General features: G+C 38.1%; 1 protein-coding gene across 1 annotated transcript; it reads right to left on the reverse strand.

The window, feature by feature from the left end:
* Positions 1-531: 531 nt before the first annotated feature.
* Positions 532-27486, reverse strand: LOC310957867 (pituitary adenylate cyclase-activating polypeptide type I receptor-like; the record flags this gene model as incomplete). Its single annotated transcript, XM_083928605.1, has 13 exons — positions 532-678; positions 907-948; positions 1624-1753; positions 4610-4704; positions 4983-5052; positions 5240-5300; positions 8270-8423; positions 9872-10004; positions 10171-10268; positions 11376-11476; positions 15514-15621; positions 26587-26695; positions 27400-27486. The coding sequence occupies 13 exons, from the start codon at positions 27484-27486 to the stop codon at positions 532-534; spliced, it is 1335 nt and encodes a 444-aa protein (XP_083784731.1).

Raw genomic sequence — 27486 nt, forward strand, 5'->3', positions numbered from 1 at the left:
CCTATTTTTAGCCTACACGGGTATAGTGTAACTGTTTCTGTTCAGTGCAGCACAAAACAAACAGACAAGTCATCCTCGATTTAGCCAAGTTCAAACATCCATTGTTTCCATGGCTGTCTCTATAATATCCCTCAACATTTTCTCATTTTTGAACTCCAAACCATAAACACAACCATGTGAAATCATCCTCCTACAATTTCCCGGGCCAGCTCTGTCTGTCACTGTGGCCTTTCCATCTTTACAAATCAAGCACCAGTGTTCCTTTACTTTTGAGTATTTTTTGGTAGCAATCATTATAGAGACATTGTGATTAAGCTCAGAAATGCGTGCTGCCAAGGTTGTGGCTGCTGCTGACATGGATATAATGCATCCTGACGTAACATTTCCCAACTCACCAGTGTTCGTTATAGTCCCCTCACAGAGGGATTGTTGAATTAATATCATCAGCAGGTGGAGATTTGAGGACTGCCTCTATTACTTTTGCTTGACATTCTCACAACAATTTTTCTCTCATGAATGGTCTCTTAAAAATCACACTGAAGCGATGTTGCCACTAGAAGGAGGCCCCCCAAGTCCCTCGCGGGCTTGAATTGTAATCTGAGTGATACTTCGCTTGGCTGGGGTGAGATGATTTTGATTATGACACCTCCAAAGCCACCTCCGCAGCTCTGTCTGGACCTGCAGACAAACACATGTGTAAAAAGCAGTACTGGAGGCAGAAATAGTCTTAATCATTAAGACCCTAGTGACAGTATCAGAAAAGACACAGTGGCAGATAGCAATACAAACTTGTAGAAAGGTACACAAGTTGCAGCTTCATGTACTGTAGTATGTTTTTGTCTCTCTGTCCATGGTAAATGTTCGCAGGATTTTTGTATCACAAAAGCGTCACCTACAATCACTTACCTCTGCATTCATGAAACAGTAGAGCAGTGCCACCACGAAACCCTGCAGAACAAGAGACAATGGTGACTGTTTCAAAATCATAACCACCCTAATAAATCGTTCAGGTCATCAGATGTTCCTTAATTTTACACACTTGAAGTGACAAATAAGAAGACATTCGAAGGAAATTAAATTTTCACCTGTTCACAAATTATTTTTGGTGACTCTTTTAGGTGCATCGATTTTATATGGTATGTTCTTTTGTGTGTCTAGCAGATTAGCCCGCTCACACATAATAACCCCTTTTAGTCAATATGGAATGATGGAAATATGACCTCTCTCTTCCTTTTGTCTATCAACATTTTTAAAAGCCAGGAATTCATAAACATTGTCAGCCTAAAAAGGTATTCCAATTTTTTGCAGAAAATAAACGGCAACATTCTTTCATTCCCTGTCATCTCTCTACTATCAGTGCAGTATTTGTACAAAAGAATTTGAATTCCAGTAGGCCTTTTAACATGGCACAGGAAGAAAGGAAGGAAAACCGGCACTTAGAGAACAAAGCTATCGTTAGCGTTATTAGTAACACCTGTGCTTTTCCTACTGACGTGTCATAATGTCTGCGGTGAAAAAGAATCCAGTGAACGTCATTCATCTTTGTGCACTTTTTTGTGATTTGTTTTACATGAGTTTTGAAGTCTGGACTTTTTGTTCTGCTCCCTCTTTATTGTTCTATACCTGAAATGATCCCAGTCCCAGCTCGATGTAGAGTCTGGCTGCCACACCAGTGTTCTCGGGCAAGAAGGCGAATACTGTGTAGTGCATCCCAAACAGAGGGATGAGGAACAGTGTGGATTTAGCCAGCCTCCTGAGGGAAAGATATCACAAAGGAATGAAAGAAAGAAGAAAGAAACCAATCCAGGTAATGTACAACCTTCGGCTAATCTGTGTTAAAGGCCCTGAAAACACGTTTTCTAAATGAGCATGGGACCTTTATGAACACGTAATTGTGTGGCTGTTTGATAAGCGAGATGTCTGTATTGTGTTGTTATTTTATCCTGTTATCCTTGTTCTGCTTATTTTTTGAAGTGGGTGGGGGTCATTTGAAGAAAAAAAAAACATGCTCCCATGCACCAATCAGGATTCAGAATTTTACTAGTAGAATTTTTTGGCTTGCGTCAATCAAAACCAATGATGTCCCAGTGAGCCAACTACGTTATTCAGTGTTTAACTTTTAAATAATAACTAACAATGTTTTTTTTGATTGTTTGTTAATTAATATTTAATGTTAAAGACAAAACCTAAGATTTGAAAGTTTACAAGAGCTTTAAAGTTTGAAATATTCACCTTTATCGGTGTCAGTCTAATCAGTGTTTTAGTTTTAAATGCCAGAATTAATTATTCCGCCTAGTTTAATTAAAGGTAGACCGGATTTGGCAGATATCAAGTCCCTTATTAAACAAAACTGATCTTTAAGGTAACGCCGTCATCAGCGGAATAGAGTAAATGTCAAAATACAAAACCCTGATTCATTGTGCTCAAAGCTTAGTCATTGATATTTAAATACCATGTAAATGTTGTGATGTAATTGTGGTGCACCATCTTGCTGAAAATTATGCTTTTTGGAATATAGTGAGTCCACCTCTGCTCTACATCCCACAAAAATCACAACACTGATAGTACCCTTGTCCTAGTTTCTTGAAGGGGACCTTTTTTCCTTATTTCCTGTCATATAATGTTACAATGTCAGATGTTCACATAAACATAGCCACACCTTCAAATAATGTAAACATATGTAAACATAATCCCTGTGAACATTCTGTATTTCTTTATATGGTCATGTGATTAAGTACATTCAGACCATATCTATATACTAGCTACATGCTAACATCAGGAAAAACTGTGTTCTTAGTTGCAGATGTTGTTAATTTCTCCCAAATTTAAGATCACATTCTTGCACGACTATGTAGGGTTGTGTAGTTTTTGGTCTTAGTGATTTTATCACGGCAATGAGATTCCGAATACTCTGAACCACGGACCAATTAGAGCATACTGGGCTTACAACAGAGTGTCTAGGGGGTGAATACAGGTGCATGATCCACAGATTAACTATATATAACTACAAGCCATGCATCTCTACTGCACAGTGTCTTGTTCCCTGATGATTCACATCCTCCTCAACAAAAAGAGTCAGCTTAATTGTGCAAGCAGCTTATTATGACCCATATTTACGTTTGTTGTTAGTCTGCTTGAGGAGATGGTTGGGGTGGTGGATAGGTCAAACAAAAAGAGGACTTTCCACCCCCAGGGCCATGTGTTTAACACTGCCACCATGCACCGTTTCACAATGTTAAATTGAACAGTTTTGTATGTCGTTTTGGGAGTCACTGCCAGACGATCTAGTCATCTGAAGATTATAAATACCAAAAAAAGATTACTTTCACTAATGAGAAAGATCAATGTTTTGGCAGCTTAAAGCTTAAAATGTTTTTGAAGGGTCGGATTATTTTCAGGTCTATATCTGGATCTTGTTTGAGATCCATCTGAATCAGATTGAAGTTTGTGAAATAGAGATAAAGCTTATGAAAGCATGAAAGATTAATTGAACTGGTGGAAAAATCATGTCACACAACGATTGAGGAGACATCTATTTCTGGTATCTGGTGCTATTCTTATCTACGGGCCCATTGTAAATTAATTCAGCGGAGCCTGAGCTGGAATGTGAACCCACCAATTGTCAAAAGGAAGGAAGGATACATTCAGGTAAAGCAGGATTTCTGGGCTCCAAGAGTAGATTTATGGATGCAGCATTTTCACACTTAAACTGTGAGGAAGGTTATCAAGATATTTCACTGATTCACCCTCCTTTCCCTCTTGCAAAGTCTTCAAAGAAACTGCCATCCATTTCCGACGTTCATTTTTCACTCAGCAGTTTTACCTCAACACTGATCAATTGCTTCATAGTTTAAAAGCAGAAGTTAGAGGACTTAAAGTTGACTCCAAATGTACTGTATGGCTGTAACCTTGACTTGAAATTAAATACGTGCATTAGACCTCATCTCCATATTTGATGTTTTTTTTAACCTGCTTGCAGCTCACTATTGTGTTGTGAGTGTGGTGAATTACAGCCATGCTAGTTGTAAGCACAGGAGTTCTTTTGGCTAAATACATGTTAGCATTATGCTAAACAACATAATGCTAACACGTTTACAATGGCAATGCCGATGTGTAGCAGATAATATTTAACCATGTTAATTTTGTGCATATTAGATTAGAATACAAACATTTTCTAAACCAAATCAAAATCATCTTTATTGGCATGAATGTCACCAAAACGTAATATTGACCTGGAGGTGATGCTAGATAGAAAGTCAATAGTTCATAAAAGTTATCAAAATTCATCCTGAGCTGGACTTAAGTGTATGCATCATATGTCATGGCAACCTATCCAATAGACATTTTTTTCCCTGCAGACATAAGGGGATACGTGCTTCCAGCAGAATCCTTGTTGCTGCTCAGATTTTTTGAGAACAACCAATTTTATCTGTGCAGCCATTTAAAAATGTAAGTGTTTCTGCAGAATGTCCAAATATATACATATTCGGACTTCCTTCATATACACTTCCTTCAGAGACACTTAAATATATATGATGATGGTTCCCTACACCATCACTACACAACGTTCAAGGTTGTGGTCCAGTTGTGTTAGTAAGTTCTGACTCACATAAAGTGTCCCGTGTCATTGTTCCCAGCAATCGTTGGAGATTTAAGCTTTTGAACCAGGATCCTGATCACATTGATGAAGATCACTATGTTGACCTGATAGAGATATAAGCACACATATGCAAAATTATCAAACCAATCTCACTAGGAAACATTGTTTTGTTAAATAGATTGATAAGCCCCCTTCCTCTGAGCAGCTTTTGACCAATCATATCTTATAAACCGTAATTAGTCGTGGCAGGTCAGTCAAGCTTTGGATTTCTCCAAATGTTGACGCAGTGTGAATGTGGCTGTACTAAAACTGGAACTCTGCATTTAAAGAGTTCGGGGGGTTGTCAGTCAGTTAGTAGAGGTTCTTACTGCTCTGCACTTACCAGCAGCGAAGCTGTTATTGGTCCTTTAATTATCCACCAAATAGCAATATTGTCTGTGTCATCCCAGCAACTGCAAGTAAAGCCAAATTAAATTCATTAAAATCATGTTATACTCAATTCAAAGTACAAACACTGGAAGAATTACTACTTCTACCACTGTTTAACATGCGGTGGGACAAACTTATCATAACAGTGAAATCAGTAAAAAAAAATAAAAATATAAGATGCTTTGCTGCATATCATGTGATAAATCGTACCCTTTGTCATCATAGAATAATCTGGTCAATACCCAGAATATAAGAACTGTTGATGGGAGCCCTGCAACGAAAGAGCAGAGGTAAATTATTAATACACTGTGTATGTGTCAAATTTTTTTTATCTGAACCAGGCTCGAGCCGCAACTCATGTGAGCTGCATTTTTAATGAAAAATGTTGTTATGCTCATGGAACATTGTGTATTATATGATTCTGTCTCCCACTTGCATCTCCATACCAGAAGAACAAACAGACACAGGATAAAAGAGGGAGAAAGGAGAGAGACAAGACAGTAACTACAAACCGGATAAAAAAGACGATAAGACACATCAGAGGCACTGTGGATACTGAGTGAGCGCCACATCAAACACAAACCAGGGTTGATTCTTTGTCAGGTCGTAAAAACATAGATACTCAGGATAAAGATATTTAGCTCCAGATTGTCCTTTGCAACAAATGTTTGAATGTACCTTCACTGCTGCACTAAACAGATCTTCTCAGCCGTTAGTCGCTCGAATCTAGTGTAACATTGTGGTAACAGGACCAAAATGATACACTTGAGTACAGGTCTAAACAGGGAAATATTCAGCAAACAGATAGAAATGGGAAGACAAAGGAAATCCGTTAACTGAGCAGCACAGGGTAACACAAAGGGAAAGCACTCAAAAGCTCTGCAGATTGCTCAGTGAAGGAAAAGATAAAGGAGAAAACAAAGGGAGAGCCAAGAAAGCAAGAGCAAGCGCAGCGATTGTTGCTCAGGAACAGCTGTGTGACTAAAATGTTGCCAGGTTTTTGGGACTGAATTACTCTCTGGAAATAGATTTCCAACATCCAAAATGTGAATATATTGTGTTATAACAAGATAAAGATACACGTCTGAGGCACTCTCAAGTGTTTATGCTAAGCTTCACAAAGAACTGCTGTACGAGATAGTATATGATCCACTGCAACACCCCCTCATTCCTAGATGACAGAGTGGGGCGATTGCCAGTGACTCCAAAAATGATATATACGGCTGCTCCATTTCATTTTGTGAATAATCCTGTTATTATTACATCCATTATTCATCGTCTAACAACAAGTGTAAATATGGGTGGTTAAACAACTGCCGCTTGCACAATCGACCTATAGGTTATTGTTATGAGGATGGCCTGATATCATCATATTTCCATCACATTTTTGTTATTTATTTACCAACTAGATGCTCAAGTAGCAAAGCAGCAAAGTGAAAAATACAACTCAGCAACACCAGCTGACTAACACACAGAAAACCACACAGCGTCAGGGAGACAGGGGGTCTTGGCTCCCCGAAAGAAACCTGAAGTCTCAAAAAATTGAAAATGAACCTGTCAGTTATGTGTGTAACATGACTGACATGTGCAGGGTGTTTTTATGTACCATGGCTAAGCAATTGTGGAGCACACCTCCCACTAACTGATTCAGTTCAGCATCCTTTCTCATCATTTCTGCATGGCTGAGATCTCCTATGTCCATCAGCATTCACTGAAGACTTCATGGCTTGTCATGATCACACACCTTTGTGAAGCAGGTTTCTCCTTTGAGTCAGCCACAAAAGCATTTTTCATTCACTCACAAACTATTGAATCTGGCCGTCAATTCTAACCAAGTGGTGAATTTAATTTATTTTAAATAGAGTCATCTCTCTCACAGTGCAACCTATCCTCATACAATGGTTCATATGACTTCTTACAAAACGGTATGCACAATTCTACGTCATCAAAAAAAAAAATCTAGCAACATGAGTGATCAGTGCGCCTGCAGCAGTGCAGGACCTTAAGCAACAAAACTAATTGGTTAGGTTTCGAGGGGATAAGTGGTTTGGATAAAAAAAATAAGTACATTTATTACATAACCATCACCTCCTTATACCTTAAACAACCAAACTAGGTTGTTTGCCAATTACTCTCAAAACGACAAAGTTTGAGATTGAGGCAACAAAACTACTTGGTAAAGGTAAGGGAAACATCATGGATTGGCTTAAAATATAAGTCAACGTTGACTTTTGATTTCATATGGTGTAGGAAAATGAGAGGTAAGGTACCCCAGATATGAATTAAGCAATAAGGTGATTAATGAATCACCTTATCAATTATTAATTAGTAAAATAAAAATATTAATAATAAAACAGGGACTCAAGTCAAAAGAGAATGAAATAGCACACACACAACTTGGGTTTTACTACAAAAATATAAATATATTTATATACATATAACATGAAATGACACACATGAAAATAATACAGAAAATGGATGGGCTATGGCAAAGCTATGACATGGAAATACTTTTCCTAATCATACACTTATTAAAAGTAAAAGTTTAATATCAAATGGCCAGTGGTCACCAAATCTGCTCATTAAAGAATACCAAGGACACATCACCTCACCAAGTGCCTGTGGAAAGTAATGTTGGGGAGTCTCAAACTGGTTAATTTCACTTTTTGACAGTGTTTGTTTATTTACTCTTAAACTTTAGCCTTCAGGAAAGCAGGGAGTCCCATAAAATGAGTTATTTATGAGCTGATGTCATTTTCTTCACTCTTTAATGACTTTCAGTTCCTCTGAAAGGGTCATGAGAATGAATATGGGAGGGGGGAGATCATAAAAGGCCTCACGAATAGTGTCCAATCCTTGATGACGAGATGAAAGGGTGCTACAATTGGACACAAACGGTGGTCTTCTCTTTGACCCCTCCATGCACCCCAACCTCCTATGTGGACTTGTCTCTCTTTACACTGTGTCACCTGACTTCCTTCTTAGAAGCAGCCCTGCATGTCCTGGCTCACAATTACATGGGTTATAGACAGATTAAACAGTGTATTACTCTTGGTAGGTATATGCACAAACAGTGAATGAGAACAGCCTGCATAAATATCATCACAAAGGCTGTGCAATGTTTGCGCAAACCATCTGGTGGTCAAAAATGTATTTGCTTTCTATCTGAACACACTTGAAGAAAAGTTTCCCCTTGATTGGAGCTGCATCCCTGATTTAACTCCAATCATCTCCACTCACCCCATCCAATCAGGATGTACCACCAGAAGTATTTCCTCTGAGAGACGAAGGTCAGGGCCAGCAGGGTCTGCAGATACATTCCCTCCACCAGCAACCAGAAGTAGTTGGCCAGGATGCTGAACTGGAAGAAGGCCACAGCTGACTTGCACGCTGTCTAGAGAGGACACAGCAAAGTATAGTTAGTAGTACTGTGTCAGCATGGGAGAAAAGTCTGGCTGCACAAGTTATCTCTCTGGTACAGGGGGCCAAGAAAAATTGGCCTGTTTGTATTTATTCAACCCAATCAGAATCTCTATGCCCTGGATGCAGCGATGGTGCCCTTATGAAATAGATAGCGGAAATAGCAGAAGGTGAGGAGACTGCTGGCTGAAATAGGCAACCAATGGCAGGCTTCATATTAACAGTCTACATCCGATGAGTCAGACTTCTGTACAGTAGCAAACGTATGAATTATATCATATAATAATATACTACATCTAACACATCATTTTCATATTACATTATTATATTATAAATTGTTTATTGTGGTTAAGACAAAATCAGAAAGCTGATATTTAGATGCAATAAGTGAACATTAAACACTATTAAACCTAGATTATTACCTCACTGTAGCTGTTAGAGGTTGCATATTTCTTATATAGATTTATTACATTTTTAATATTTATTGTATGTACTTGGTCTTTAGATCTTGAAATAACATTATATTTACTCCACTATACTCTCAGACTAGATGTTTTGTAGAAAAATCATTTTGTCAGCCCATAAGGTGGCTTTCAGTGGACAATAGATAGAGTGACAATATTAAAATGGGGTCTTGCTGGTCTTGCTCACTGCAGCAGCTGTGGCACACATGAAAATATGGAGAGTTTGTGTAGTTTGTAATTTCAGTGCCTGTGGTGAAGGTTTTGCAATTGCTAAGTTTGTCTGCAAAAGAAATAAAAGTTCCTCAATGACTCAGAAACAAACAAAACAATTTCCTTTGAACAGCAGCTCACGTTTTACTACAAACTACAACTACGAGCTTATTCTTCCTGTTTTCATTCCCTGTTCAAATGCAAAGCATGCAAAGTCCAGGCCATTATTGCAAATGTATTTTTCATAAACTGACATTCTTGTGAAATAAAATGTGCTACAACAAAGCACAGTAGGACCACCCTAAAGAGAAATACACTTGAAGAGACATGCAGAAGCTAAGTGGGCAAGGTTCCACCAAAACTGCAAGTCACACAGACCTACAAGTCACACACACCCTCTATAAAAACAAAACAAAAACAACAAATACAAAAGAAATAAAATCATTACAACATGTATTACCTGCTGTGATAAAAGTGATGGTAAAGCAATTACAGTTATACTTTTCTTTAACTTAAAAAAAATCGTGAAAAAAATGAAACAAACCTGAAAAAATATGATACAAACCTGCTGTTAAAACTACATTTTTGCCAAAAGAGTCTTGTCGACTAGAATAGAAATGACAGCTTCCATCCATCATGTGCTTTCCCCGCTTTCACTCCTCTTTCCATTGTTAATTTAATCATACAGCAGATGTGGGAATCTGCTTCAGGGTGGGTACTTGGGTTATTTGTCAATAAGCACGCTCACCGTGGAAACAGAGCAGTGGTCCAGGGTCTCGTCTGCAAATAGCACAGTGTCTTTAATAAAAACAGCGCTGGCTCTCAGGACGAAGGAGGAGAACAGGTTGATGTGGATGTAGTTTCTGGTGCAGCGGAATTTCCTAAAAGAAGCACAAATACACAAATAATGCTAATAACAGAGGCTTTACTGGGCCTTTATTGTATCTGGATAGATGTGTCTATGTTACTGCTATGTCCTCGTCATTGAAATAGCTTTTTAAATCTTGCTCACTGTATCTGGGACAGTGTGTGCTTTACTGCTCTTACCTGAAGGCTGTGAACACCACTATAGCTGTAATGAGGGCGATGAGCGAGGTGGCATAGCCCACAGTGTAAACTTGTCTGAACATAGAGAGGTAACTCGTCTGCAGAGGGAGAAACAGAGTGTGAAGAAATTGTGATGCAGTCAAAAGTATGAATGGGAAATGACTTGATGAATGAAATGTCACACAAAATGTCTGAAATCATGGATCTGACAATTATAATTAGATAAAATAATATACATTATTCTGAAATAGGTCATTCTGCGTAACAATTACTTTTACTTTGGGTACTTTAAGTATATTTTGAGGCTAATACTTTTGTACTTTTACTTGTGTTGAATGCATGACTACTTGTAACCATAGACTATATAAAATATGGACATAGTCTCCGTAATGTTACCCATCACCATCTAGGCAGCGCCTGATCCCACCCAGGCATCAAGTCCCAGCTAATCAAAAATGGGAAAAGGGGTGGAGCATTGATGGAGCTGATGCAGGTCAAATGAAGCTAACAGTCTATGCTCGCCGCCTGTGATGGCCGCCCCCTGTCACTCAAAGCGGCCAGTCGTTAATTATGCAGAATTTTAAGCCTTTAATGTATATTTTCTAAATGAGGGAATTATATAAAAATCACCCTCCGTACAGTTGTAATGAATGGGAAAACTAGCTAAAGAGACCAAAATGTTTAGCATCAGAGTCTATGGGGATTGACTCACTTTTGGAGCCAGCCTTAAGTGGTTATTCATGGGACTGCAGTTTTTGGCACTTCAGTGTTTTCGCTTCATTTTCAGCCCTGAAAGTTGCCGCTTGTTTGTAACAGAGTATTTATATAACTGTCGTATTACTTCTTTTACTGAAGTGAAAGGTCTGAGCACTTCTTCTACCTCTGCAGAAGTGATTTCACTCTTGTATTCACCAACAAAAATGTTAATAAAAAGTTCAATACACTTAAAGCCTACTAAAACCTTAAATAATCAATACATACAGCATTGTATCAAAGACATTCAAGACTTTTACCTCTAAAGTTTTTACCTCTAAAATGTTTATATATATATTCTTGGAACAAAAGTATCCCAAATCCCTGGTGTCTTTGCATAAACAGATCTGAACTGAAATGAAAGCAGGGAGGGAGGAAGAGCGGGAAGGGAAACAAAAGCAATATGACTAAACTTAACTGATTGGCACGATTACAACGACATGTGTGTATACCTCAGATTCAGGCTCGCTGTCGTCACTGAAAGCACAGGCCTCGTCATAGGATGGATACATTTCTGACCAGCCATCGGCCGTACAGTTCCTGTAAACATAACCTAATATGGGAGCGGACAGCAAGGGCGACAAGAAGGGATTCAAACTAGTTTCAAGCAAAGATTTTCACAATATACAAAAGATAATCTATTCAGAAACTTAACCATGTTGTTATTCTTCACTTTCTTATTTATTATTTCTGTGGATTCATTTTGAGCATCCTGGAACGAGTGGCTGAAGTTAACTTTGCTGTGAAATGCTGCTGAAAATTGTGTAAAATGCAAGTGACTAACTACATTAAGTCATTTACTGTACTTAAGTACAAATTTGAGGTAGCAGGGTGTCTTTTTTATGCTTCTTTATACTTCCATTCCACTACACTTCAGAGGCAGTTAGTGTACTTCTATTTTTACAGCTGTAGTTAGTTACTTTTCAGACTCACTGCAGGATATAATTAACAAATGAATTATGATGTAAAGTAGAATATAAATAGCTAGTAGTATAAGTAGTAAAGTCACTACCAATATATTAAGTAATGAAAATGAGCTCCACCCTCACCAGCTCCAACATTAATTTGATGAATGTAAATGCATTAGGGCTGAAACAATTACAGTTACTCGATTACAAAAATGCATCAAGGCAGAGATTTTGCCTCAAGGATTCCTTTAATTCCTATCTTGTTCAGCGTATGGTTCATTATTCCACACGGACCAAAGGCAGAGTATCATTTCACTCTTAAAAAATAAGCCAAAACGGTGCAATGTGTCCACTGTTAACTAGAACTGTTATGCCACAACAGCACGCCATTGATATTTCAGCGTCTGAGCTGAAAGCAGCCCGTTGTTAACTCCACTTCACGAGCACTGCTGTTCTGGTTTAAGGAGGGCCGTTGCTGTAGTGACGGATAAACAGGAAGAGAATGGCTAACGTTAGCTGTCCTTGTTAATGCCTCTATGTTTAGTTTTTCATTACAATGTTAATCATAACGTCACCTACCTGATCAGTCTTTATAGTTTTGTTTGAGTAACTGTGTCAGTGGCGTTTTGTACGTTGCTTGTTGTTATGGTAAAAAGGAAGAGAGCGACTTGCTCTTCCTGATGACATCTATCTCTAACGCAAATTATAATGCATTTTTACGCTTTTTTTTTTTTTTATCCGATTACCTTATGGAATAATTGGTAGAATACTCGATTAAAAAAAGATTTGATAGCTGAAGCCCTAAAATGCATCACTGATTATATTAAAGCTCAGTGTAAGTTTAATCAGGAAGACTATTTTTGTGCTTCATTCATCAGATTGTTGCCTCAATCTTTATCAGCCAATCACGGTGCTGCTGTCAAACTTTAAATCTGTTCCCCCTGCTGTCAGCTCCAGTTCATCACACCCAGTGCTCAGGTTGAGCTAATCAGAAGTCCACTCGTCATCACATCCAGATCTTCAGCATTCTCTTCATCTCATCACCACCACTAGAGTCTGGACACCATAGGGGGTTCTACTAACAGTACGACCTAACCACCTCCTTTTATGTGAGATCACAATGAGGTCTCATCGCCAAAGACTATTCCCATTTCTCATCCTTTGGTGTGCGTCAACGAAAAATATTTGTGGTCTCAGCATGAAGTCTCTTTTTATTTAAAAACGTTTGTGCTCTTACGTTTGAATGCATGATTTTTACTTGTAAAGGTGTATTTACCTCTGTGGTATAGCTACTTTTACCCAAAATAAATCGCGATGCCGGTTCCTTTGGTTGAAGGACAAGTTTACGAATTCCTAAAAAGTTTCCCGGGTTCAGTTAAAAAGGTAGTTAAAGCTGTTCCTTTTCATTCGATTGATATACATATGGGACTTCCCATGGAGAGTCTGTCATTCCCTCTCTGTCATTCAGACTCAACCACAGACAATCTGTTCTTTTGCACGTTTTTACAGTAGTTTTGTATATAGTACACTTGTTAATTTATATTATATATATACAGTAGTTATATATATTTACTGTTTTGTATTTCTGTTTTTCCAAATATATAGTATATTGTATATATATTTGTTGTTGTTGTTGTTGTTGTTGTTAATAGGTTGTTTGTATAGCTGGAGTTTGCAACAAAAATAATTTCCGCCTGGGATTATCAAAGTATTTCTGATTCTGATTCTGACTGGTATTAGGCATGATATTATCTTCATTCAGGATTTTTATTTGTAAAGTGTCTTTATTGTCCCAGACACAGTTTTGTTTTCACAACCATACATATTCCACCCAGAAGTATAGGTATTATTACTAATGTATTTTTATATTGAAGTATGGCTATATGTTTTGCTTAAGTAAAGTATATGAATAGGTGTTTTTGTCTCACAATCCCATGAAGAAATTGTAAGCCTATAATATTCTTATAGGCTTAAGTCACAAAAGCATTATTATTGCTTGTCTTATAATGTAATTTACTTAAGCCCCATGACACAGAGCTGTGAATGTCCTATCATCCTGTCATTGCTTAACACCACTGAGAAACATCATATTACAAACAATCAAAAGAAGGAGCTTTTACTGCTTACTGTCATGTTTGTAGTCCAGAGCATAAGAAATGGTATTGTGAAATATCAAATGTTGTAAATGACGTACTGTTAGCTACATTGCTATTGGAAGTTGTCATTCCTGTGAACATTTGGACCGCTACACTTTCCTCTCTTGTACCATTTCACTTAGTTAGGGCTTTCAGTCAGAAAGCATTTGATGCTTTCATGTTCAAGTCTACTGACATTTTAATGTCCATTTGGAAACAGGTGTCAGGAGAAGGTCGTCATTGTATGTGTGCCACAGATAGCGCATGGAGGCTTTAGCTGGACTGTCTGAACAAAGACATAGAGAAATGCATGGCAGTGTTTTTTCTCTCTATTCCCTTCGAGCTGAGCAAACAGGAACTGAATCCACCAACTGCACCACTCAAAGCAAATACTCTGAGTGAGTGATCTGCAATTCAAATCATAATGAGCCATGATTTCCATCAAGGAAAGAAGTTAAAGAACATTATTCCTTAATGATCCCGACCTTACCGTGCCTTAATGATGCTACCATAATGGCAATCCTGTCAGAAGGAGTACAAACGGTACAAACAGCCTCATGTTTTTTATTCACAATGTTGGTATGCCTTTAGACGAGAAGACAAAGGTTCCCATATTTTAAACATGTACTAACTGTCACTATAAAGACTACTTTACATGCAAATTATTAATAATGTAATTACTTATAAGATCATTATATAAGTGTAACTAAAAAATGGTATTGAATATAAAACCTCTTAAACTTGACAACACTTTAATTCTCGTGACTATATTATCGTAACTACAGAATATGTCTCTTTTGGTGTTATCAGTAACATATTTCTGGAAATAGAAATCCCTCAGATCCATCCTCCAGCTCAAGAGGAAGTCAGACTATGACATGAACCCTGCAGACAAGATTTCATGTCATTTCTGCTGCCAGAAGTCTCCCAACTAACACTTCCTGCCAACAAACATACATGAATAATTCATTCAGTGCTGCCGATTACACAGAACAGATCAGTATAAATAGTCTTTATTATTATAGAATTGGAGTGACAGTGCACCAGCAGAGAATGGCACTTCTACTAGGACATGCACAGACACTAGCTAGCTAAGGTTACTTTAATTGTTATAGCACAATATAAGACAGTATAGCATGACTTGATATAAATGTTATACCTGGTCAAATAACGGCAACAATACCAAGTTTGGGTGCTGCAGAGTCACATGATAGAGGACAAAGGGCATCTTTTTTTTTCTTTAATGGCTCTGGATCACCCCGTGTGTCTCATGGAGGTATGTCTAAAATGTATAACAATTTTTGGTGATATGACATGATGATTTAATTTGTTCCAACAATAGCAATTATGGGCTACTCGCATTTATGAAACCACAACAGTAAAAAATGAAACTTGTTTTTCCTCCAGAGGGGAAGCTCAGCCACAGAGCACACATCCCTACACTTCTACATTACCTTCTGTATTTTAACTACTCTATAGATAACATGCCTGGAATTGAGTTATGATTTTCTGTGTTTGTTGAGATGAAGATTAACATGGAAACCAACCTTGATTGCTGGAGAAATGCTGGAAAACGTCAGAGCACGATACATTGACCACTTTCCCAACTTCAGCCCTCAGCCAGCAGCCAATCTCATCCCACTCTGTTTTACATCCTACAAGCACAGACAGAATAAAGTCAGGGAATATACCGTATATCTATATGATTATATATAACTCATACCAGACACCAGAACCGAAATCTAAAAAAAAAAGCATTTTTTAAAAATGGAGAAGTGATTTAAAAGATGTCCCAATGCTACAATATTTTTATCCACCTGTTTTTCTGTATGTAAAACCTATATGTTCATTTCCAACAAAAACACATTTACATATTTTTGCTGAAGTGGGATTGTTGACGTATCGATTCAATCAAGTACGAAAGGAAAAGACTTTGTGAAAAGAATCATCATTTTCTTGAAGCATGGTGACTTCACTGGAGCCTCCTCTCCACGGAGGAGACAAAAACATTTGTGTGGAGCGATGAGGAGACTGTAACCCTTTTCAAATCCTACATGAAACAAAAATTTAATTTACTACATAGCTTTTGATCTCGTTGCACCCTCTTCTTCTGCAACAGTTCATCTAACTGGAGATTTAGCATCATATCGATGAACCAACTCCTAATATTCAAATAACAGCAGTGAACATATTAATTAGCATTTTCTGTTGCAAACTTTCTAAAAAAATGTCGTTAAGATTAGCTTTCATGGGAAATATCATATCGAAGGTTGTTAGTGTCCAACTTCAACTGCAAGAAGGGTACAAGTCAAAAACATATCATCCACTGTACATTTGGGGCATTTATACCTCATGAAAAAGTTACATAAACTTCAGACTGTATGTATATCAATATTTCATAAGACAATCAGAAGAAGACAAACAACTGCATCAATTATTAGTGTACTGTGTGATCCATTAGCCCCTTTATCACTGGGACTCTATGGATCAAACATCACAACATTAGTGATCACTACGATACCTTGATATATGAGCCTGTGAAATGAATGTCTCAGCTGTGAGTATGACATCACAGCTGAGACATTCATCTCTAAAACAGCTTTTTAAAGTGTTCAGCTTCTGTTACCGACATCAGCACAGAACATATCCTCTGAAGTCCTCATGATTTTGATTACACAGACATCTCCTCTTCAAAGTAAGCAGACATTTACAGAACACGCCTTCAGCAAAAACTGAAAAACAACAGACATTGCAACAAGAAAAGAAAAGAAAAGAAAAGAAAGGATAAAACTAAATTTCATATTTAAATAAAATGTCTCTGTTTTCAAAAAAAGGCTTCCATGTTTTAATGTACTTGTACTTGGGGTCAAGCTCAAATACATAGAGATTGTTTACCATTAATAATGTAAGTTATCTCTCCAGATGTTTATTGATCCAGTTCATGGACTTTGGTCTTATTCCAAGAGAGTGACACAACTCTTTTTGCAAGCAGTAAACAAAGATTGGAAGCAACATTATCTTTCTTAAGTTTCTTGTGTATACCTAGAATGAAATAGCTTTGAGTAAAGTGCTAAATGGGAGCCCGGTATATTCTCAAGAGCTTGTTTAATTTCCCTCCAGAACTCTTTCAATGTATCACATTCTCAAACACAATGAAAAAAGGTCCCTTTCTCCTCTCAACACCTATTACACATGGTCTAGGCTTACACTTTTATTTGTTTCGTTTTTCTGGTGTCACATACGCATGTCCACATTAGCAAGTTATATTGCTGCAATTTGAGATTGGTGGTAACAGTTGTCTTTCACTGCTTCTGCTGTCCTCCAAAATGAAATCCTCTTGTGCATTTTTGCTCCAGGCATTCAGTTTTAGTAGAGAAGACTCGAAGGATCCCTCAGCTAAAATATTATATAACTTTGAGATAATGCCCTTTACTTCTCATAGCAGTCCCTTTGCAAGTCTGTTTTCAAAGTAGATGATCTTTTAGTTATTCAAGATATTTTTCAAGATATCATAGCAACCACTTGAAAAAAGATCAATTATTATTATTAATTAAAAATAATGATCGTCATATGCATTTACTGCGTTTGCTTGTGTTTGGCTTGGAGTTCTGTCAGGCCTGTGTCATCACATTAATATCAGTGGAGTAGTTCTGTCTGCTAGACTGAAACTGTCACATACATTTCTTCAGTAGAGAACGTGGCAACATGAAAATGAGTTCTTCAGGGCACAGACATGGAAACTGTATTCTGTTGTCGGTCCAGAAATACTTTTCTTCTTTCTGAAATGTTTTTCTATGTATGGATAGCAATGTTGCTCTGTCAATCAGTCCACCATGTCCTGACACAAATATCTCAACCACTTTTTTATGGATTGCTATGAATTGGTGAGGTTGACATTTGTGGTTTTGAGGGAAATCTCTTGAAATTTATTAGATTAGATTGCCATCAACATGTTGCTTTGCCGTTGTGAGCATGTTAGCATGTTTGTTAGCATTTAAGTAGCCTCAACGAGCTGCTATGGCATGGCTGTAGACACCTAGTCTTGTTTGAAATGTGTGTACAGTTATTTGACATGCTGTGTTCTGCACACCAGGAAAAACCCTGGAGGATCAAAAGAATGTTTTCTGCAAATAATTAGGAGTAGCTAGTTTGTTCATTCACATACATAAGCAGCTTTTAAAAACGATTTCTTTTCTAACAGTGTGGCAACATTATTGTGTGCATGTAAATGTGACCACATACCACTGAGGAAATGAAGATTCAGTACCATTTATTCATCAGTCAAATGCTTCAGCTTCTTACGGTGTTCTTGTCTGACATGCCCTATGAATTTCAAAATGTCCTGCAAAAGAATAATGAATATGTCGCAGCATCACACACTCCCTGCTGTAACATTTATTGAGAAGAGGCTTGAAACATTTCGACCGGCCTCTGGCCTTTCATTGGCACAAATCCACCCGCACCAACAACAGGGACTACATTTCATACAGGTCACCTGATCCCCTAGTCACATACATTCTTCTTATGTAACCAATGGACAATATTTCTATAAATCCTGGCCTAATAAATCTGTCAGCCGAAAGGTCTTATGCACACTCATCTTGTCTCTATAAATTGACTTTGCTTAATGTCACACATGTTTAGGTTTTCACATCTAGTATCTATCTATCACATATCAATGGTCTCAGGTGACAGGTTTAAAAGCCGTGAACAAATGAATAGACAGAGTGACTCTCAACTCTGATATAAATGCGAAAAACATGGTGTGTGGTGCTGCAAATATCTGCAGCCATCTCCATTCACAGCAGGTAAATGTCAACAGCAGTAATTTTTTTAAGGCAATACAAGGAGTTTTTTTTTCACCTCCAAGGGTGAAGTGAAACAACAATAAATGTCAAGTACATTTTTAGCAGGACATCTCTTCTGCAAAAAATGTTTTTACTCCTCAGGTGCTATAAGTTTCAAGGAACATAAGAGTGTTTCAAAATTATTTCTGATGGAAACATAAACACAGTATTATGTAGCAGTATTGTGATTCTGGATCTTTTCACAGCAGGTTGTCAGCGAACCTCATTACGGGCTTCATACATTTAACATTTTCTTGATTAGAGTGTGGCAAAATATTAGCTAGCGTTAGCAGGTCAAGAACCAAAGGTGTCATCCATAGAGCTACACTGAGAAGATGTTATTGTAACAACATGATTTGGTTTGTAAAACCATGAAAGTCCTGCTCTTACTTGGAGCCATCCACTGTGGCTGCTTAAAGGCAGCAGTCTGTCTGGGTGAAATATTAATTCTCTCAGTGCCTTGTTCCATTTGTATTAAGCCAGTTTATCTAAACCATCATCCTCTCCTTCTCCTGCGAGTCCCTGTCTCAAATAAAGAACCACTTGCATCCAATCAGGTGGTCTCACGAAAATGATGTCACCTCAAACGTAACTCCAGGACGTGATAGGGTGCGATTATTCATAGAGGACCTAGGATATTTACGATTCACGTCAGCGTCTCCTGTGTTGTTGTCAGGCTGAGTGAGTCAGACTAATATTCCTGACGCCAATGATCCAGGAGGGGCAGAGGGGTTGTGTTGAAATGCACTTTCAGATCTCAGGTCTGACATTTAACTTAGTGTTTGCTCAATGAGTGGTTGTCTAAGGGGGTGCTACGAATTGTGGGGCTTGAATAGTCCCAAAACAGGCCACAACTTCATATTCTATTTAAAACTTCTTTATAACGTGATTTTTTTATTTTTTTAGATGATTCTAACCGTGCTGTGTTTTACTCAGCTGTAACATTTTTTCTTATTTATAACTATGTTACCAACTAGTGTGGTCTAGTAGTTTAAAACCACAGCTCTTATCACTAGTGCTAGATGTCCATGGTACCCTGGAAATCCAGACGCACTGCTATTAAATTTAAATTTGCTCGGCCGCTGCCTCTGGTCACGTACCGTTGGAGCTCAATAACTGTGTCAAAAAATCCCAACTCACCAATCAAATTGTACTATCTGTTATGGGCGGGCATAACCGACGACGACAGTGATGTACTATCAAAAATGTGATGGTAAACAACAAAGATGGCTGCTGATGTTTGGTTACTATATCCAATTGCGTCCAGTAATGTTTTGAAATGCATGCATTGCTGACGCCCCTTGCGTTGGGAAACTCTATTGCTCGTTGCAAGACCCTACATCTGGATAGATATTTGTCTAGATTTCCAGGCTATGTCCATCAGCTAGGAGAGTGTGAAACTGTGGCTCTTCTGAAGCAAGTCTTTTCCAAAGCGAGTGTTTTGTGACCCAAGTGTTGCTGAGCAGCCCTCTGTGCCACTCCCACACCTGTTTCTGGTTAAGGGCCCTTAGCACTCAGCCACCAACTCTCTGGCAGTGATGACTTTTAGCACTGACATCTTAACCACACCTAACCAACGATCTCTTATCATAAAAAAAGCCCAAGACAAATATTGAAGAAAAGAAAAAAGAACACAGGTGACCTGAATCCTAACAACTATTACACTGTTGTATGTTAAAAGCAATCACATAGACATAAATTGTTAATTGTAAACTTAATTGATCTGTCAAAATGCTCAGTATCGGCCAATGATCAAAGGCACATAAGCTCTTTATGTACAATGTATTAATTATTCTGAGTTATATAATGTGTTAATCTCTGTTGAGATATCCCATTGTATTTATAACAAAGCACCTGCAGTAAAAGAAAAAAACAAACTCAAATAATATAGTATTAATGAAGTGAATTTAAGCTCATTTTGATGACACCTACAGGTTATGAGATAGCATTATATTTATAGGCTATTACATTAAGGTCTATGGAGGCCCATTCAGTCCTATTGTACTGTATTCAGCACCTGTCTACAGCCAAATGCAGATATGTTTTAAAGCCCTCATTCAATTCCCACTTCATCTCAACTCAGCTAATTCAAGTATGTTAGTGTTTATGTGATGGGCAAAGTCCTCCAATACTTAACAATGTTTTTAACTACTTTAATCTACTTTTTAAAGCTTTTATTTGTCTTTTTTTAATGTTTTCTGTCCGTTGGCTTTTTTGGTTTATTATTCAGGAATCATTAATAAATTACATATTGAACTATTTGTATAGCATGAGTTATAATAATATGTGTTTTATTTATTTCAGGTTTGTTTTGTTTTTTTTGACCCATCCCTTATTTATATTCTGTGCTCAGTTGACTCCTCCTGCCCAAATTTTGCCAGGGGAGAACAACCTCCCTTCAGTCTACACAAGAAAAAAACAAATTATTTTTCTGCTTGTTCCACTTTGTCTCGGAAAACAATACGGATGGTATGTCATATCTTTGAAAATACATGATTTGTGTGTGGGAGTCAGAGCAGTGTGAAATTAAAGCATAAATATTTACAGATACATGTATGGGAACCACAAAATACGTTTCAGTAGGGACAAATCTTGGGCTCCGGAAAGCTTGTTCCCTAATAGACAATTTTCACATATGACATTTGGTCATGTTATAGCAGGAAAAGCATATCAGTAATCTATTAGTTTCTCTCACTTTCTATGGAACACTTGAATTGAACTACACCTGCGCTTTTCCTGGAAAATGTCTGCTGTGAAAAAGGTTGATTCCTGTCATCCTTAGAGGGATAACTTCAAGATAAACATTGACCCCCCCCCCCCCCCCCCTCTATTGTTCATTCACACTATTTCACAATTATTCACATCCAAGAAAAATAATGCTTTTCCCTGTCAAATGAATCTTGTTGAGATCCATTGTGGATAAGGCGATTAAGATTAAAAGTAAAGTACAGGCTTCAAAATAAAGGCCGTGATTACGTGTCTGTTGGTGTTTAAAGGGAGAGGCGGTGTCCATATACAGTGACTGAATACTAGATTAAGAGATTTTATTCCCCAATATTGCGGTTTCTTATTTCACTGGTTATTGCCATTTGGTTTAAATTCGGTGAGCAGGGAAACGTCTCCTTAAGCATATTGTATGTGGGAGGATCGTCTTCATGGGTTCATTCCTTACAGAATCCTAATAGAACAACACAAGGCGACTATTCAAGAGATGAAACAGCTTTCAAATAATATTCCAGTATCACAGCCGAGACGGTTGCATGTTTATGAGCACTTTGGTGGGCAGAGCAAACAAAACTGAGCTGAAGGTACACGTGATTTAATTACTCAACTCCAGGTGTTGCTAGATGGCAACAAAGTAGCAGATGAATTCATTAAAAGATAGAAAGTTGTAACTACATTGAAAAGGTTAAGGCGACAGAGGAAGTGGGACAAAATGCAACACACACCAGCCACATGTGTTAAGGGCTGGGTGATTTAACAATATACAGTATATTGTAAAAATGATATAAAAATGTCTATATTTTTCTACGTTGTTTCTATCACATTGAGAGACAGGGGCTGAACTGTGTTATGGTGAGGCGCTTTACGTTCTGCTCCTTGCACGTTATGTTCATCTTGCACTATTAATAAACTATATAATAAGTGTTATATTATTTGACAGTGGTGGCATATCCTGACATGATGACAGTATGTGGGCTCACAGAAAATAATGGTGGTGGTGTTTTGAAGTGCAGCCTATGTTGGTATTTGTTATTTGACATGAGAAATATTGAAATTATGTTATGAGGAAGGTTTTGTACTTTATCCAATTTGGTACTAGATGTCAGTCAGTTGATTGGTCCCTTCAATCGCAAAAAGCACAACTAATATTTGTAAAATAGTGAGTAAGAGCATTCATTTTGCATACATTTTGCATAAATTGGACAACTGCCGTCATCTGCATCATCTAGGACAGGGGTGTCCAATCCTGCTCCTGGAGGGCCACTGCCCTACATGTTTTAGGTTTCTCCCTGCTGTAACACACCTGATTCTAACGATTAGCAAAACTGTGACAAGCTTCAGCTGCTTGATAACGAGCACATGTTTAGACCCCTGGTCTAGGTCATTTGTTACTCAAGTACTTTTTCTTGCATAGGCTACAATTGTATTTTTTGGGGGAAAAGTTTGGATATGTATTCCCCACATTTCGATAATATTGTGTCTCCCTTTTTCCCATTACTACAAACAGTTTTTCCCTTAAACATAAGCAATGCGTTGTAGGAATTACTAGCGTTGTGTGATATTGTTAGCATGCTGATGTTAGCAGCCTCACAAAGCCTTTACATGGCTGTAGACTCTTTGTCTTGTTTCTTATTGTGTACAATATGCACACATTTTTTTAAGGAAACGACCTTTTGCCATTTGTACAGGTCAGCTATTTTGCGCTGTCTGAACCAAAGTTTATATCTTGTTTAACTCAAGCTGTTTGTTGGATTGCTCTTACACATTAGAATGCTTGCAAGTGTGAATGAAAGTTTAACTGTCGGTCAAGTGGAGAAATATTATTCCCACAAGGGTGTTCCCACTACGCTTACATTCAGATCTCTTTCTATGAGTCATACAGACACTGAGAGTAATGCGACAACTGTGATGTGCTGATTATCTAAATATTTTATTTTTAGCCAGATTAGAAAGAAACGCAAGAAAAAAAAGCACAATTATATTATCTATGTTTAAAAGAAACGTGTCTTCAATGATCCATGAAACAATTGCCTCTGTGAGCAGTAAAAAAAAACAAGAACTATGAACACAAACACTGTTTAACTATGACTGACATCTTTGTTTGTGCTTAATCACACAGGGGGATTTTTAATTATCATGTGGGGGAAACCATAATGCTGCCTGGCGTGTCAAACTGTCAGCGTTCACAATTAACTCTCATGTCAAGAGGTTGATAACTAGTCATTTCAAACATTTCCTTTCAGATGGACCAAAAGGTTTGTCTCCCTTTGAGCAGGGCTCTATTCTTGTGGCGTTATCAAGAGACAGCTCCAGAAGGAAGCTATACATTTACCCACTTGAGTATCACCTCATTTAGGATTAACAATGACGTCTGATGTCATCAAGTTCCACCAAGGGAGGAACTTCATGACATCTTTCGTTTTCATTTCTCAATTGATTTATTATCAGCATGCAATCACTTGACTTCTTGGTGGGATTTAATGTTTTAATGGGATTTAAATTTTGATGTTTATTCCAGAAAGAATATAATTGACTGATATTTCATGCTACTTTTAAACAGCTCTATTTATATGCCAAAAAAGGTGTGTGTGTGTGTGTGTGTGTGTGTGTGTGTGTGTGTGTGTGTGTGTGTGTGTGTGTGTGTGTGTGTGTGTGTGTGTGTGTGTGTGTGTGTGTGTGTGTGTGTGTGTGTGTGTGTGTGTGTGTGTGTGTGTGTGTGTGTGCGTGCGTGCGTGCGTGCGTGTGTGTGTGTGTGTGTGTGTGTGTGTGAAACTAAAAGTCAACGGTGACATTTTTTTAATTCCACCTTCCCTCTGTGACTCATTTTAGGCCAATCCATGATCTTTTCCTAAAACTTAAATAGGCCTATTTTTGTTGCCTAAACCTAACCAAGTGTTTTTTGTTGCCTACTTTTAAGTAGTTGTCTTTCACAAAGTTAAGTCATTTAGGTAATAGGACGTGTTGCATAATGAAGCATGGGCTCAAACAGTCGTTTAATCAGCTTCTCGATCAAAAGAAAGTTAATCAGCACGGTATCATTGTTAATAATCAATAAGGGGGTTTTGTGTAAAATCTGTTACCTCGGCACCAATTCCAATAATAGATCAATTATTTAGTTGTTCACTCAAGTGCATGCTAATGTTAGCATGCTAACATTCTCACAATGACAATGTTTACCATGTTCACCTTTTCAGTTTGGCATATTAGCATGCTAACATTTGTTACACACACACAGGCCCAAAATACACACACATGCACAAACAGGACCTATATACATGCAATTAATGGAGAGATGTCAGAGCGAGGGGGCTGCTAGTGGACCGGCGCCCCGAGCAGTTGTGGGTTCGGTGCCTTGCTAAACAGCCCAGTGACCAGGAGATGAACTGGCACCTCTCCAGCCCCCAGTCCACGCTCCATTCATGGTCCACGCAGGGACTCGAGCCGGCGACCTTATGGTTCCCAGCCGAGTCACCTATGGACTGAGCTACGTCTGCCCCAATTAGCAATAAACGGCTGTACTAAAGTATGGCTGAGACAGCAATGTTGTTAGTTTGGCAGGTGTTGGGTTATCAATCAAAGCATTGGACAGATTTAATTTTCAAACTGACGATGACGCGAGAAAAAGAGGCCAGATGAAAAATGAGGATCACTAAACGAGAATTCATGCACTGGGCAGAAAAGTACGCATCTGTTCCAGGTTTTCAAACGTGAGGCGTCTTCTGCCTTTGTCTATTTCATACCATTATAAAGTGGATATTTTTATTGACTTTTTAAATACAGGAAGATGAATCGAAAAAGTGGTGCTACTTGTTAGTTGCAACCCTAAATCAGACGAAATGCATCAAGGAGGACAACAGTAAGCGGCTGATTTTTGAACAATGTCAACACATTTCACAGCACTACGCAGCATTTTACATCTACTCGGGCCAATTACCACCAGGAGTCAGTCACTGATGACTGCCATCATTTCATGAAGGTGAGATTCTACCTCAGCATGACTCTCAAACTCCGCATGATTACATCACCTGCATGGGCAGCATCACACTGATGGACACATAAACACACCTACTTTGACAATGAAAGTCTTCAGCCGACATTTATCTGTATAATGAGCAGTGGTTGACAACACCAAAGTGGTGTGTTTCTCCGGGTTTCACAGTCATCAGGGGTAATTAGGATCAAATTAGTCTGGAAATGTTAAAGTTCATCAGTCTCGAGGAGGGGAGTTGCCAGTGTTGCTGTTTTGGGCAGTCGTTTATAACATCAGCTTCAGTGACATGCAGAGCGACCCTCAGGCAGGTTCATTAGTATACAATGAAGTCAACGAGTCAAATTTAAAGGACAAGCAGGTGAAGCCTCACCACAAGGTACAACGGCTGTGAGTGTGGGTATTAGATCAGTACGATGCAGATGACATGGTATTATAACACACCACGCACGCATATGCACATTTCAGTCAATCTCTGCATTTTCTAAATATGGTAAGAAACTTTAGTGATCTCACATGCAGCCGTTGTTCAGCTGCCACTTTAAAGACACCCGACAGAGATGGAAGAAGTCATTTAAGTATAAGTGAGTCGTTCATTCAAAATTATACTTTTAAAATAGCAGAAGTATAAGAAACAAAATCTATAGTATCAAACGTAACAGTACTTATTTTGCAGAATGGGCCCCGCAATATTATATATATTTGATCATTATTATTTATTTCTAAATATGTTAGTGTTGTAGTCTCATGACATCGGAAGGGGAGCCAGATCTTTTCAGCTTGTTGAATATGTTTCCCGATCCAAACCGCCCAAAAAAAACTGACTGAATTGTCCTATTTCACAATTAGTAGGTTTGTAGCCACTCCAGATACCAAAATGTAGGCTATGTGCACAAGCACTGATAAAGTGAGTGTTTCATATGTCCCCTTTAAACTCATCCCAATACTCTTCCTCTTTCGTTTAGCCCATTTTCCTGTCTATTCAAAACCTCTTGAAGTGCGCCGTGGTTTTTATCACTCAAAGAAACTCAAAGCAACAGCAGCATCACACATGAACCCACCGCTGGGGTCGGTCTCGTTGTGCGCTTCGCTCCTCCTCGTCTGTCTGCAAACCTCACGAGCCCTCAGGTGCTGAGAGATGATGGCGCAGTCCGGATGAATTGCTTCAGCCTGAAAATATGAGACAACTTAAGTTATCAGTAGCTCAAAACAGACACATGCTGACGCACCAAAAGCCAGTGCTCTTTCTCTTGTTGCTTGGGGGTGCAGTTTGGATAAAGATAAAATTTTCTTATTTTTACTTCTTGTGCAGGTTTATTTATCAAGAAATTACTTCTTATACTGTAAGATGTCCAGATTTCTAAGTCCAAAAGTAAATATAAACATTGGTAATTTTCTTGCTAATTAAAGCCCTTCCAGTCGACATTTTGCCCCCAAAATAATGACATAATTGATTGATGATAATAATGATAATCATTTCTTCTCAACATGCATTCTCATGCTCAAACCCTGCACACTACAAGACAACATCTGTACCCCTTTAATTCGGTTTCTTATCAGAGTTTTCCCTGTTGATTTTTCTCTTTGACACCAGACAGGTGAGGAGGGATACAGTACGCGAGCCTTGATAGACACTAATTAGTGCCAGCAGGTAAATTAGGACATTTTCTCCCCAATTTTGGTGAATGCTCCAAAGAGCCGGAGAAGGACAGAGGATAATAACAGCATTAGCATTGCAATAAAAATGTCATTAGGCTATAATTAAGTAGACTGTTTTTTAATTAGTCATTTGAATCACTTTTAATCATGAATGAGAGTAACCCAGATATGAAAAATGTATAAATGATTTAAAAAAAAAAAGAATAAACACTCACTATAGGTCCGTGCCACAGATGAAGATAAAGGATGAGCAGTATGAATTTCTCCTGTTGTCCTGGCTGCACCTTAAAATACACTTCCAT

The sequence above is a fragment of the Echiichthys vipera genome (assembly GCF_963691815.1).
Source record: "Echiichthys vipera genome assembly, chromosome: 15".
Taxonomy (NCBI): Eukaryota; Metazoa; Chordata; class Actinopteri; order Perciformes; family Trachinidae; genus Echiichthys; species Echiichthys vipera.